We start from the raw sequence: 12,613 nt of genomic DNA, 5'->3' as shown, positions 1-12,613 counted from the left end.
TAGACATCTTCCACAAACCCACTGACTCCCACAGCTACCTGGATTACAGCTCCTCCCACCCTACCTCCTGAAAAAACGCTATCCCTTACTCCCAATTTCTCCGCCTCCACTACATCACCAGTTTCCTCATTTCCCCTCCCTCCACCTTATCCCAGATCCAACCTTCTAACTCGGCACTGCCCTCATGACCTGTCCTACCTATCCATCTTCCTTCCCATCTATCCACTCCACCCTCTTGTCCAACCTATCACCATCACCTATCACATTCCCAGCTACCTTACTCCCAATCCCAACCCCCTCCCATTTATCTCTCTACACCCTCTGCTCACAAGCCTTATTCCTGATGAAGAGCTTATGCCCGAAACATCGATTCTCCTGCTTCTCGGATGCTGCGTGACCTGCTGTGCTTTTCCAGCACCACAGTCTCGACTTTGATCTCCAGCATCTGCAGTCCTCATTTTCTCCTGAGTGTATTCAGTTCAGGTGTTTTGACTCACCTCTCCCCCACTCCCCCATCCCTTGAAAGGACTTAGTTCTGAGGTTCCCTCCACATCCGCAGCTGTGATCTTTCCTGGGTCTCTCTCTCTCTCTCTAAAGATTTACATCCAGAGCCATGTTTGACTGGATCAAGCCTTTTCCAGGTTCTGACACTTTCTTAATAGCCATTATAATTTTGAATGTGTCCGTGTTTAATGAGCCCACATTGCCCTATGTTAATTTCTTTGAATCTATTTGTAAAATCTTTTGCATTTAGCTTTGAAACACATTGAGTTTTTTTTTCTCATGTTTTCTTTTTGCTCTTCATTATCTTCATTATTTCTGTTCCTTGGCTGCATTCTCATCGCTTTTACGATTCCACAAAAATTCAGGTTCAGTTAGAAGAATCTTGTCAGTGTTTATCCTTTACATCAAGATGAGGAATATCAGTGTGTGGGAAAGATTACAGAGATTGGGTAGTTTTGCATGGTCTGAAGATCATTTCTCATCCTACACACATAATCACTGTGTTTAAGGGACCTATAGTGTGCTGGAGTGGAACTGAATCATTGCATTGTGAACAAATAAATTATCTGCATATGCTGTATTCAATTCTGCTCTAGCTTATACTGACTTCCAACAATAATAGAGCTCCACCCTTTATATGCTGCCATGAGGTATTTCTAAGTATAGCCAAGTCTGCAGAATTTTTGTGATTTGATTTATAATCCAGCGAAAAGTTTTGTTTTGTGTGCAGTACAGGCAGATCTTTGGATAAAAACAGAAAGAACTGCAGAAGCTGTAAATCAGAAACAAAAATAGAAGTTGCTGGAAAAGCTCAGCAGGTCTGGCAGCATCTGTGAAGAGAAATCAAAGTTAATGTTTCAGATCCAGTGACCCTTCCTGAGAACAGAATCATTGAACAATTGAGTCGAGAGTGTGGTACTGGAAAAGCACAGCTGGTCAGGCAGTGTCCGAGGAGCAGGAGAATCGACGTTTCAAGCATAATTTCTTCATCATGCTCAAAACATCAATTCGCCTGCTCCTCGGATGCTGCCTGACCTGCTGTGCTTTTCCAGCACCACGCTCTCGACTCTGATCTCCAGCATCCGCAGTCCTCACTTTGTCCTCATGGGTGACTGAGCACAGCGAGCAATATGATATTATGGCTGCAAAGAAGCTGTACATAAATCAGGATCAGCATTAGCTTTGAAATTTGAGAGGCTCATTCAAAAGTCTAATAACAGCAGGGAGAAGCTGTTGGTATGTGCGTTTAAGCTTTTGACATTACTGGAATGTGATAATACTGGAACTGATCCTGGCATGGTTCCATCCTATTTTACACTGGCTCTTTAAATTTGCTGACTCACTATGTTTAGGGATAATACTTTGATGGCAGATTGGGGTATAGTGTGGAACTTCCTTTATTCAATTAATCATCTTCTCAAGCAAACCTGCTGGTTGCACTGAAGTATGAAATGGAGAGTTTATCTCAGTGTTTATAAAGGCCATTCCTTTCTGCTGCTGCTGCTGTGGCCTTTTGTTACCTTGGTGTTCCAGCTGGGAATGCAACTTAATTCATTACAGAGACTGCAGCTCGCAGCCATTCCCCTACAGCAACAAGAACCTGCCTCATATTTGTCCTGTTCAAACAATTACCTAATTGCATTTAAAAATATTCAGCTTTAACAATATTTTGCAGCAAAGACTTCCGAATTACATCCATCACCTCTGTAAAAAGATCATTCCTAACCTTTAATTCATGGCAATTCCAAGCCTAGAAATTTACCGGGGTATCACAAATTTCTATTCCACCACCTGCAGGAAGCTGGTAAAAAAATTAGTCCAAGAATATTAAGGACACCATCTTTTATGCAATTCTTTGGGCCTCTTCCCCATTTATGTCACGATGTGAGACTATTAGAACCATCAAACCCCAATATCTTACAGGAAAATGTATTTCCTAGGGGGCCATGGTGGCTCTGTGAGGCCACTACTGCCTCACAGATTCAATTCTGCCATCGGGCAACTGTCTATGTGGACTTTACACATTCTCCTCATGTCTGTGTGGGTTTTCTCTGGCTGCTCCGGTTTCCTCCCACAGCCCAAAAATGTGCTGGTCATGTGGATTGGCTATGCTAAATTGCCCATAGTGTCTAGAGATGTGTAGGTAAGGTGGATTAGCCATGGGGAACAGAGGGTTAAAGGGTGGAGGGGTGGGTCTGGATGGGCTGCTCTTCAGAGGGTTGGTGTGGACATAATAGGTGAAATGGCCTGTTTCCACACTGCAGGGACTGTATTTAATGATTAACTTTAACAATGAGCCAAACAGGAGCTGGAATGTATGAGCTGTATCTGTATTGTTTTAAATTTGTCAATGGGTTATGAAGTATATTTCAGTGAATCTATCCATTTTTGAAGTAGCTTGTGCAGGTTAATGAGGTGTGTCACTCTCAACCAGATAGAATAAATGTTTATTTAGTTACCAAAGTAGAATAGCACAATATGATAATTGCCTCATTTCTGTGTCTCTAGGTTTCATGAGCATTTAGTGCTCATGTATAAAGTGAACTTAACCTGAGTATAAACTCATTTGGAAAAGAGAACGTGTTTGGTATGTTATCTGGGAATAGAAGTCTTGTGACTGGAAAAAAAAAGGAAGAGTAAGGGGCCCCTTGAAACCACTAAGCAAAGTATGAATAACATTGACTGCAAAGAAAGGTAAACTCCTCTCAGGATGATCTTTGGAGTTCAATAAATAAATGCTGAATATCTGAACAGTTTTGTTTGAGGTCAAAGCCAGTCCTCACCTGACACCTTGCCATGATTTTGTCTAACCATTTCAGATATTTAGGCTTCAATTCTCCCCAAAGTTGCTGTCTGTTTTTAATGAAATAGGATCAGGAAAACACCATACATGGACCTCATCGCCAACTTCTACATCAACTCTACTTTCTCACTCTACTCCCATATCCCTTGATTCATGCCATGCCCAAAATGCCTACACAGTAAACACAGGAAATAGCATTCTTAAAGGTTAGTATGGTACAAAGAAACTGGATCTGAATTCTCATTTTTGAAAAGAACTCTCCAGTTTCCTTTACTGTTACAGACTTCTTACACCACACATACATTTTTAAAGGTTTGTCCATGGGAAATGGGCAGCATTTATCACCCATCAGTAATTGACCAGAGTGTATTTAAGAGTCAACCACATTGCAGTGGGTCTGGAGTCACATGTAGGTCAGACTGAATAAGGGCAACAGATTTCCTTCCCTAAAGGGAAATGAACCAGATGGGTCCATAACAATAAAACTGATTGCTTTTGACGAGCTTTTAGTTCCAGAATTTTTATTTTTAATTCAAATGTCACTATTTGTCATGGTGGGATTCAAATCCATGTTCTCAGGATATTAGCCTGTAGTTCTGGATTACTCGTCCAGAGACATTGCTACTACACCACTGCCTCCTTACTCGGGCCAACAAAGCAACTTGTCTGGCCTGTTCTCTTCTGCTTAGATCCCAGACCCTCTCCACATTCTCACCATCACTATAATAGTTGCAGGATGCTCTATTATAAGCTATCTCTGAGTTGCATCCAATGAAGCAAAGATAGCCATGACATTTGTTACTTACGAATGTTTGCCAATCCACCTTCACATTCTTTTGAGGGATGAACCAAGCCTTCGGTTGACTCAGCTGTGCTCAAATTAACAGCTTGCACACTGGATATGGATCTTTCAATGCATCACCTAGATTTTGACATTATGAGGAGGAAAAGGATGACCATGTAGAAGAGGCAAGGTTGAGGCTTGGGGATAAGGCATTACTGAAGTTAACTTTCATCAAATTCTCGGAATTCATTGATCTTGATCTATAGATCAAGATGATGTTACGGAGCTGTACCTTCAAAGTTAAAGATCTAGCTGGAGTTAATACTTCTTCCACATTATAAAGATGAGGAAATATGTGATCTACATCTGTGCGTGTGAAAATTATTGTCCATATTGACCCAAATAGTCATTGCGCAGATATACAGCAAGGTCTTTATTCAACAGAAGCAAAATTTACAAATAAATTGATGATTCCCCAGTTCTCAGCTCCAACAAAGCAATCAATCCATTGAAGTTAAATCCTTAAATCTGCTTTTCTTTTCCATTTGTATTCCATAGTATTATTATTGTAACTTTAAGACAATTTTATTGCATTTCTTTAAATTGTTTACACTTTATTATATATTTTTTTGCTTTAACCTCAAGAACATCTTATTTTACATATTGTTTCAAATTATTTCAAATGCTTCATTGGTTTGGTCTTCTCAGACCATTCACAACGGTTGAACCTTTCCTGTACCAAATCTCTGTTTATACCAAATTTGGGTAACGTTCAGAAGTGGGGTAAAGAGCAGATACACATTTTTTTTCCACAGAGATTCAGTAACAACAGAAATGCTTTTCCAGAAATCAAGTGTGTCATATTTTCGATTGTGGATTCATGCAGATATTTGCAGGTATGGTTACCTCTAAGTTAACTGTACATATATTCCTATTCCTAGTGATACATCTACATTAATATTGGTTATTAATATACATTAATTTGGTTTCTACAATTAATACAATACACCCTGACTTAGCTATTTTATCAAAAATCAATACTTTTAGCTACCATAAAAATATTCCAAGGTTCAAAAGAAAATGTCACTTTTGCATTTGTAAAATTTATTTAAATTTTCTTTTACACAGAAGCCTCTGCAATGTTAAATCTATTCATTGAACTTTGCATGTTTTGAATATGCATTATTAAAATGGGTTAATTGAAAGTATGATTGGAAGTGTTTATGTACAATTGACAAGACAATTTTAACTCTTCAATTTGTCGAAAGGAATAGGACGATATTAAAAATGGAGGAACTTTATCTCCCACTCATCTGCAATATTACCACAGTTGGTTTTGGTGATAGGTAAGATTCCAGATAGATTCAAGCAGGAACATTATTCGTGAATACAAATCAAGGTCTCATAATATATATGTGACTCTTGTGAAATTTGGCCTCTCTCTTAAGTAGGGCTTCAACTTCTAAGCCGAGGTGAAGCTGCTCCTCCAGATTAAATCTTGCTGTCATCAGCCTCAACTCAGTGCTGCTGTGTAACCCTCAGATATCCTGATCTTAAACAGCCCCTAACTGCTACAAATTGCTGAGCAGCCGACCAAGTCCCATGTGGGACTACCTTGTACCCGAATTGTCCTCCTTCTAGTTGTTAATGTCAATGATGTATTCCTTCACATTGGAAATGGAAAGAACTCAGACTGTTTGATGTCTAGTCAACAATTTAAAGCATTGCCATTCCCTCTAGAATTTTGAAGAGAGGTCCAAAATAAATAACATTGATGTTGTGTTCATGATAACATATAAAATGCAAATAAATCTGTTACAAAGTATAAAATTTGCATGGATGGGGTATGCAATGTAGAAAACTGGATGGATATGCCATAAATGTTCATAAAAAATAAGAATCAGAAACTTTCCAGTCTCGATCCTTAGTCTTTGACGAGGTAACTGAACTGCTCCAGTGGGTCAGTTGGTGGCAGAGTGCTACAGATGGTGTTAATGCCTCTGGGCAACAAAACAAAACCTGTCAATGAGAGTTGCACTGCCAGTTCTGAGAATGCACTCTGACAATGTTAGAACCAGGTCCAGATCAGCTTTTTCCCTAGAATTAAAGGGTCTATTGTAGAATCCTAGAATCCCACAGTGTGGAAATAGACCATTTGGCCCAACTCTCCAAAGAGCATCCCACCAAGACTCACCCCCTACCCTATCCCTGTAACCCTGCCAACCCCACAGCTAATCCACCTAACCTACACATCCCTGGACAATATGTGATAATGAGCAGGTAAGCTGTTATTTTTGGTAATGTTGATTAAGGGATCACCACTGGCTAGGACACCCAGGATTACCTCCTTGGTCTTCTTAAAGATAGAGACATGGAAACTTTTAAATCCATGTGAATGGGTAAATGTCTTATTGGAAAGTGAGCACCTCTTGCAGTACAGCACTCCCTCAGTGCTGCACTGGAGTATCAGCCTTGCTGCATGTGCTTAAAGCCTGGAGTACAACCTTGTGATTCAGAGTGTAATTCACTGAGGCACAACTGCCATTTCTGCTTGAATAAACAGATTAAGGCTCTGTGGGACCCAATGACCTATTGGTAGTCATTGATAAATATAACAAAGAATCTGTTAACATTTTTACATTTGTGGTACAGGTTGTTTCTCCTGGGGTCATAATAATTCCTATCCATGTCACTCGAGGTCCTTCCAGGGATTACCCCTCCCCTCAACCCAACTTGCTGATTGGCACTACATGGAAACCAGTCCAATCCCCACCCTCGGAAATCACCATCAGTATTGGAGCACACATGATTCTTCAGTGGCACTTAAATGCGACCCACCTCCAGATTTGGCTCTGGTTCCAGGCGAGTATGGACCCAAAGGTGGAACCATTACTATGGCAACTTTATATCTGTTTGGAGCACAAGACAAATTTTTTGACTTATGTTTTCAAAATAGAAAAATGTGCTCGATCAAAATTATGTTGGGACAATTCCTTCAGATGTTTAAAGGCATTGCCAACAGTTTTCTGCCAGTGTCTAATTTTATACTGGCTCTGAGTGATGTTCTTTATTGGTTTCTGTTTTGAGTTTTACTGAGTAGATACCTCTGGAAGATTTTGAACATGCATCTTGTACGTGCATAAAGTTTTAGATATATTTTTCTAATCAACCTGTCATTAAACATCTCTGGCACTTAGACCCAGACCTCCTGGCTCAGAAGTAAGGATATTACCACTTTGCCATGAGAACTGTGCAGAAAGTTCCATTTTGTGTAAAGAAACATGACAGTGCTCAATATGTAAAATATGAAAATTGAAATCAAGTCAAAATGCTCCTTAACTTCAGCACTACTCATGTTTCCAACGAGAACATCAACAAATTTCAATGCTAAATAAAAGATTAACTCTCTTGAGAAACAAGTAGATAATGACAGTAAGAGAACATGATTAAGATAAGTGAATAAGAGTCCAAAAGGATGCAAGTAATGAAAATAAAGCCAACCCAGCAAAAATACTGAAAATTCTAAAAATCGGCAACAGAAACAGGAAATGCTGGAAAAACTCTGCAAATTGTACATAATATGTGCAGAGAAGAAAACATGAACAATATTTCAGGTGAGCAGCCTTCTTACCTCATTGCTTCCCATTATCTGGGGCTCCAAACTCTCTCTAGGTATTAAGCTATTTACACATATTTCTTTCAATTTAATAAACTGTGTATTCCCTGAAAATTGTGCTGTCTCATTCCCATCGGCGAAGATCAAGACTAACTTGGGTGATCAATTTGTTAAAGACTCTGTCTGATTCATTGGCATGGTCCTAAGTTTCCCACTTGCCCATCATTTTAATTCTCCGGACCATTCCCTCCTTGCTTGTTCTGCCTCATACACTGTTACATGACGTGGTAACGAAGTTTGAAGAATAACACCTCACTCTTCTACACCAATCACTTAGACTCGACATTGAGTCATGACCACTGCACTCACTTGTTGCAGGCAACATCTCCATGAGATCCTGTTCGGATGAAATGTGAGTGAACCTGAACCACTACTTCTCTTTGTCTCTCCACGAATGCTGCCTAACATTATAAGTACTTTCAGCTTTACATAGGTTGATATTAGATGAATTTTTGGTGCACTGCACAATTATGTCCAGTAAAATCAAGGTCAACTCCTTGCCATTCAGTTGCCAGCACTCAAATCTGGGTTGCCTTATAATGTCCAAGTTGAGATTGGGCAATCAAGATTAGATTAGATTAGATTAGATTCCCTACAATATGGAAACAGGCCCTTTAGCCCAACAAGTCCATACCGACCCACCAAAGAGTAACCCACCCAGACCATTCCCATACATTCACCCCTGACTAATGCACCTAACACTACAGGCAATTTAGTATGGTCAATCTACCTAACCTGCACATCTTGGACTGTGGGAGGAAACCAGAGCATCCAGAGGAAACCCACACAGTCATGGGAGAATATGCAAACTCCACACAGACAATTGTCGGAGGCGGGAATTGAACCTGGGTCCCTGGCGCTGTGAGACAGCAGTGCTAACCACCAGGGCCACTCAATCACAAAAACAAGATTCAGAAGAAGTAATATACTCACAAATATAATTCCAAAAATGAATGCAGATCTCACCAGCTGAGATCATTGACAATACTAGTTCAACTTCACCAAACAAGGTTTTAGCTCCTTTTTTATACTTGGAGCAACAATGTGATAGTAACAGTAACAAACGCAGACCCTGCAATGTATGGGACATGTATATTTAGACAAGTACAGTGGCAATCTAAGTTTTGGAAGATGCCAGTAAACCCATTGTATGCAGCCAATAACATTATAACTATATATAATCACCAACTAAATATCAGAACATCATCTGCCAATGTCTAGTTGGAAAATCTGTGCATTCTGATTAATATGTAGCCATATATATCATGCGCCATGATCAGTGGCATTGAAAAATCATGAATGAATTAGATATTTCAGAAATTTTTATTTATATTAGACACAACAAATGGGAGATGAATTTCTTTGAGGTTTCCCCCAATCTGTCACCACAATGACAGTGCTTTCAACCAAACTATCTCCAAAACTTAAAGTGGCAAAGTAGAAGAATTAATGAGGGAACTTATGTCAAATATTATTCTATTTTTATAACACTACCTTCGACCATATGAAAGAGGGGTAGGAATAGACCATTCGGCCCCTCATACCTGCTCCGCCATTCAATTAGATCATGGCTGATCCATCATTCCTCATATCCACTTTCCTGCCTTATCCCAGTAACCCCCCCTCTACTGGTCAAGAATCTATCTCAGCCTTAAATATACACAAAGATATTACCTCCACATCTTTCTGTAGCAAGGAGTCCAAAGGCTCATAACCTTCAGAGAAGAACTTCTGCCCATGTCGGTCTTAAATTGGCACTGCCTTATACTGAGACTGTCCTCTGGTCCCAGTCTCTCCCATGAGGGGAAATATTCTCTCAGCATTGACCCTGTCGAGCCCCTTAAGAATCCTGGATGTTTCAATGAGATCACCTCTCATTCTCCTAAACTGCAGAGAGTAGCCTCCCAACTGTTTTGTCTTTGCTCATTAGACAATCCCTCCAGACCAGAGATCATCCCAGTGAATCTTCTCAGAACTGCCTCCAATAAAATAAAATGACCTGTCCTTTCATGAACGAATGCAGTTAGAACCAATTTGTAACTATCAGTCCTGAGTCATAGTGATGTCAGGGAATGCATATATCATATGGATATGAAAAAGGTTAATAATTTATTCTTGAAACTGCATGAATCAATTATATCTAGACAGGTAAACTTTGAGGCTGGTTTCAAACAGATTTCACTGCATATGTGATATCATTATAACTATTTCATCTTAATGTTAAAGGTTGCTAATGGTGAAACATCATTTAGAACATATAAGCAACCTAGAATGATTCTAAAGTTGACTAATTGAGAGGTAAGCATAGAGTAAGAATTGTCTGAATCACGAGATAGGATTGGTGCCCAATATTCCACCTTGACATCTCCTATCTTTTTATAGAATGCACAGTTCTAATTTCATGGAGGAGAGATTATTCATACTAGCTTTGTATTAGTTCCACCAACAGCTACCTTGCTCTTCCATTCGGACTGGAGAGTGATCCTACCTTGTCTGCAAGCAAATGGAGGAATAATTTGCAATTTATTATCAGGGTTTCAATAGCCAGTGTCTATTATATTTTCAAAAGTTATCTTAAGGTACTCATTACTGATGAGGAGAAATTTATGAATAGATTCAAATGTACAGCTTTGTAAGGTCATCCTTATGTCTAACTTATTCACAAATGCTCATTTGCAACTCATCCTTACTCAATCAAAATTGCGATGTTTCTGTGACAGCTACCGAGTCTGTTTTATCTACATCAAATGCTCCATTGACGTAAGCTTCCTTTATCTTGTTTTTGTCCTTCTCAGATGCAGCGGTTTCCAGAGCAAATGGATTCACTATGTCAATGCCACTTGTGAGATCCATCTGCTGCAGTTCTTTACTGGACAGCTTCTCCACAATTCCGGCTCCGAAAGAGTCGCCGAGTACGTTCACCATTGTCCGAAACCGATCCCTGAGGAAGCAGGCAGAAGAGTTTATGGACCAGAAACAAATAGGCTGAGTATCTTTATAAAAATATCAACTCTTTCTGACCATACAGTCTGTAAAGATGCAAGATCCTGAACTATCTGGACATCCATTTACATATATCTTTGGAGTAACCTACAGTAAAACAATTTGAAACATAATTTGCTCAATTCATTTTGTTATCAATTTCTCAGTTTTCAAAAAAACCTCTGTGGAATTCAACAATTGTTACAAATATGTTACAAATCCTTTCAAGCTTAGCATCACTAGACACTACAGAATGAGCATGATTATATCTTTCTGCTGCTCAATATTTAGTTAACAATACCGTGATCCAGAGATGATAAAATTCTCCTGTAATCTGCTGCTGTAATATTTCACGTGGTACCATGTTACATTTACCAACCTTTTACAAAGAAACCTATCATGGTAAGATATGATTATAATCCAAAAATTAGTTTAATTTTACACTAAATCACAGATAAACAAAATACAGTTCTCTGAGCCATCAGTAATAAAATTCCATGGAAAGTGAAAGAATGTAAACTTTACTAATGAAGTGGTCAAATAGTAAACTTGAAGTTAAATAGTCTTCAATGAACTAATTTCCTGTTTTGCATGTAAGACTATTTAACTTCAAGTTTACTATTTGACCACTTCATTAGTAAAGTTTTTGTTAGCAATCAAAGATACCTTCGAACAAAATGCTTCTTTGTCATCTAAAGGTCTGAATGTTGAGCCATCTGCCATAAACGAATCAATGCTTGGCCATTCAAAACATCAGGCCTGCACAAGTCTTGAGTACAGGAGTTGCAATCGTACAGATGTTGGTTAGGTCACTTTTGGAATATCAGGTGCAATTCTGGTCCCCTTCCTATTGGAAGGATGTTGTGAAACTTGAAAGGGTTCAGAAAAGATTGACAAGCATCTTGCCAGAATTGGAAGCTTTGAGCTATAGGGACAGGCTGAGCAGGCTGGGGCTGCTTTCCTTGGAGCATCGGAGACTGAGGGGTAACCCCATAGAGGTTTAAAACATCATGAGGGGCATGGATAGGGTAAATAGACAAGGTCCTTTCCCTGGGTGGGGGAGTCCAGAATTAGAGGGCATAGGTTTAAGGGTGAGAGGGGAAAGATATAGAAGGGACCTAAGGGGCAACCTTTTCACACAGAGGGTGGTACATGAATGGAATCTGCCAGTTGTGGAAGGTGTCATCAACAGTGCTATCAAGCAACACTTGCTCAGCAATAACCTTTTCAGTGACACCCAGTTTGTTTCCACCAGGGCCACTCAGCTCCTGACCTCATTGCAGCCTTGGCTGAAACATGGACAAAGGTCCCTTTTAAATCTCTCTCCTTTCACCTTAAAATTATGCCCCGTAAGGTTCTCCTGACGATCAATCTATTAAAATCATGTACATTGTAAAGGTCCTCTGCTATAACATGTACTAACTAAATCTAAGGAGCAAATGTCATTCAGAAGTTATCTGTTGTCATGATTGGTTACCATGGAGCTGTCCAGAAAGGTAAAAGTTTGATTGACATTCATGTTATGAAAACTTTAGGCATTTTCCAAATTGACATGTTAACAATGTGCTATATGTATAATGAAGTGGAAGACTTTCTTTTAAGGTACTTGAAAAAGCTTACAATGTATCTTGGGCATTGATTGTACACTGATCCTTAAGAAAACCAGTAACCTTGTAAAACTGGATGACCTGACCTTGCTGTAGTCTTTCTGTGATGTCAAAAGCAATGAATTCTCTGGCTACTGTGTGTCAGGCATTTGCAAAACACAAAAAAGGAACCCAAAGAACTGTGGATGCTGTGAGTGAAAACTGAAAACAGAAATTGCTGGGAAAACTCAGCAGGTCTGGCAGCATCTATAAAGAGA

At 39.4% G+C, this 12,613-nt stretch overlaps 1 protein-coding gene across 1 annotated transcript in view; it reads right to left on the bottom strand.

Moving 5' to 3' along the window:
- Positions 1 to 4,505: 4,505 nt before the first annotated feature.
- The window catches only part of slc1a1 (solute carrier family 1 member 1), a 74,156-nt gene continuing 66,048 nt past the window's right edge, over positions 4,506 to 12,613 (bottom strand). Inside the window, exon 12 of the mRNA XM_087994504.1 lies at positions 4,506 to 10,708. Coding sequence (XP_087850630.1) covers positions 10,462 to 10,708 — 247 coding nt within the window. The 3' untranslated portion in view covers positions 4,506 to 10,461. The remainder of the gene's footprint in view (positions 10,709 to 12,613) is intronic.

Source organism: Chiloscyllium plagiosum, unplaced genomic scaffold, assembly GCF_037043375.1.
Source record: "Chiloscyllium plagiosum isolate Xiang-an unplaced genomic scaffold, Cpla_swu_hap1 HiC_scaffold_2, whole genome shotgun sequence".
NCBI lineage: Eukaryota > Metazoa > Chordata > Chondrichthyes > Orectolobiformes > Hemiscylliidae > Chiloscyllium > Chiloscyllium plagiosum.
Note: the sequence above shows the minus strand (reverse complement) of the source record. Positions and strands in the feature narration are given on the sequence as shown.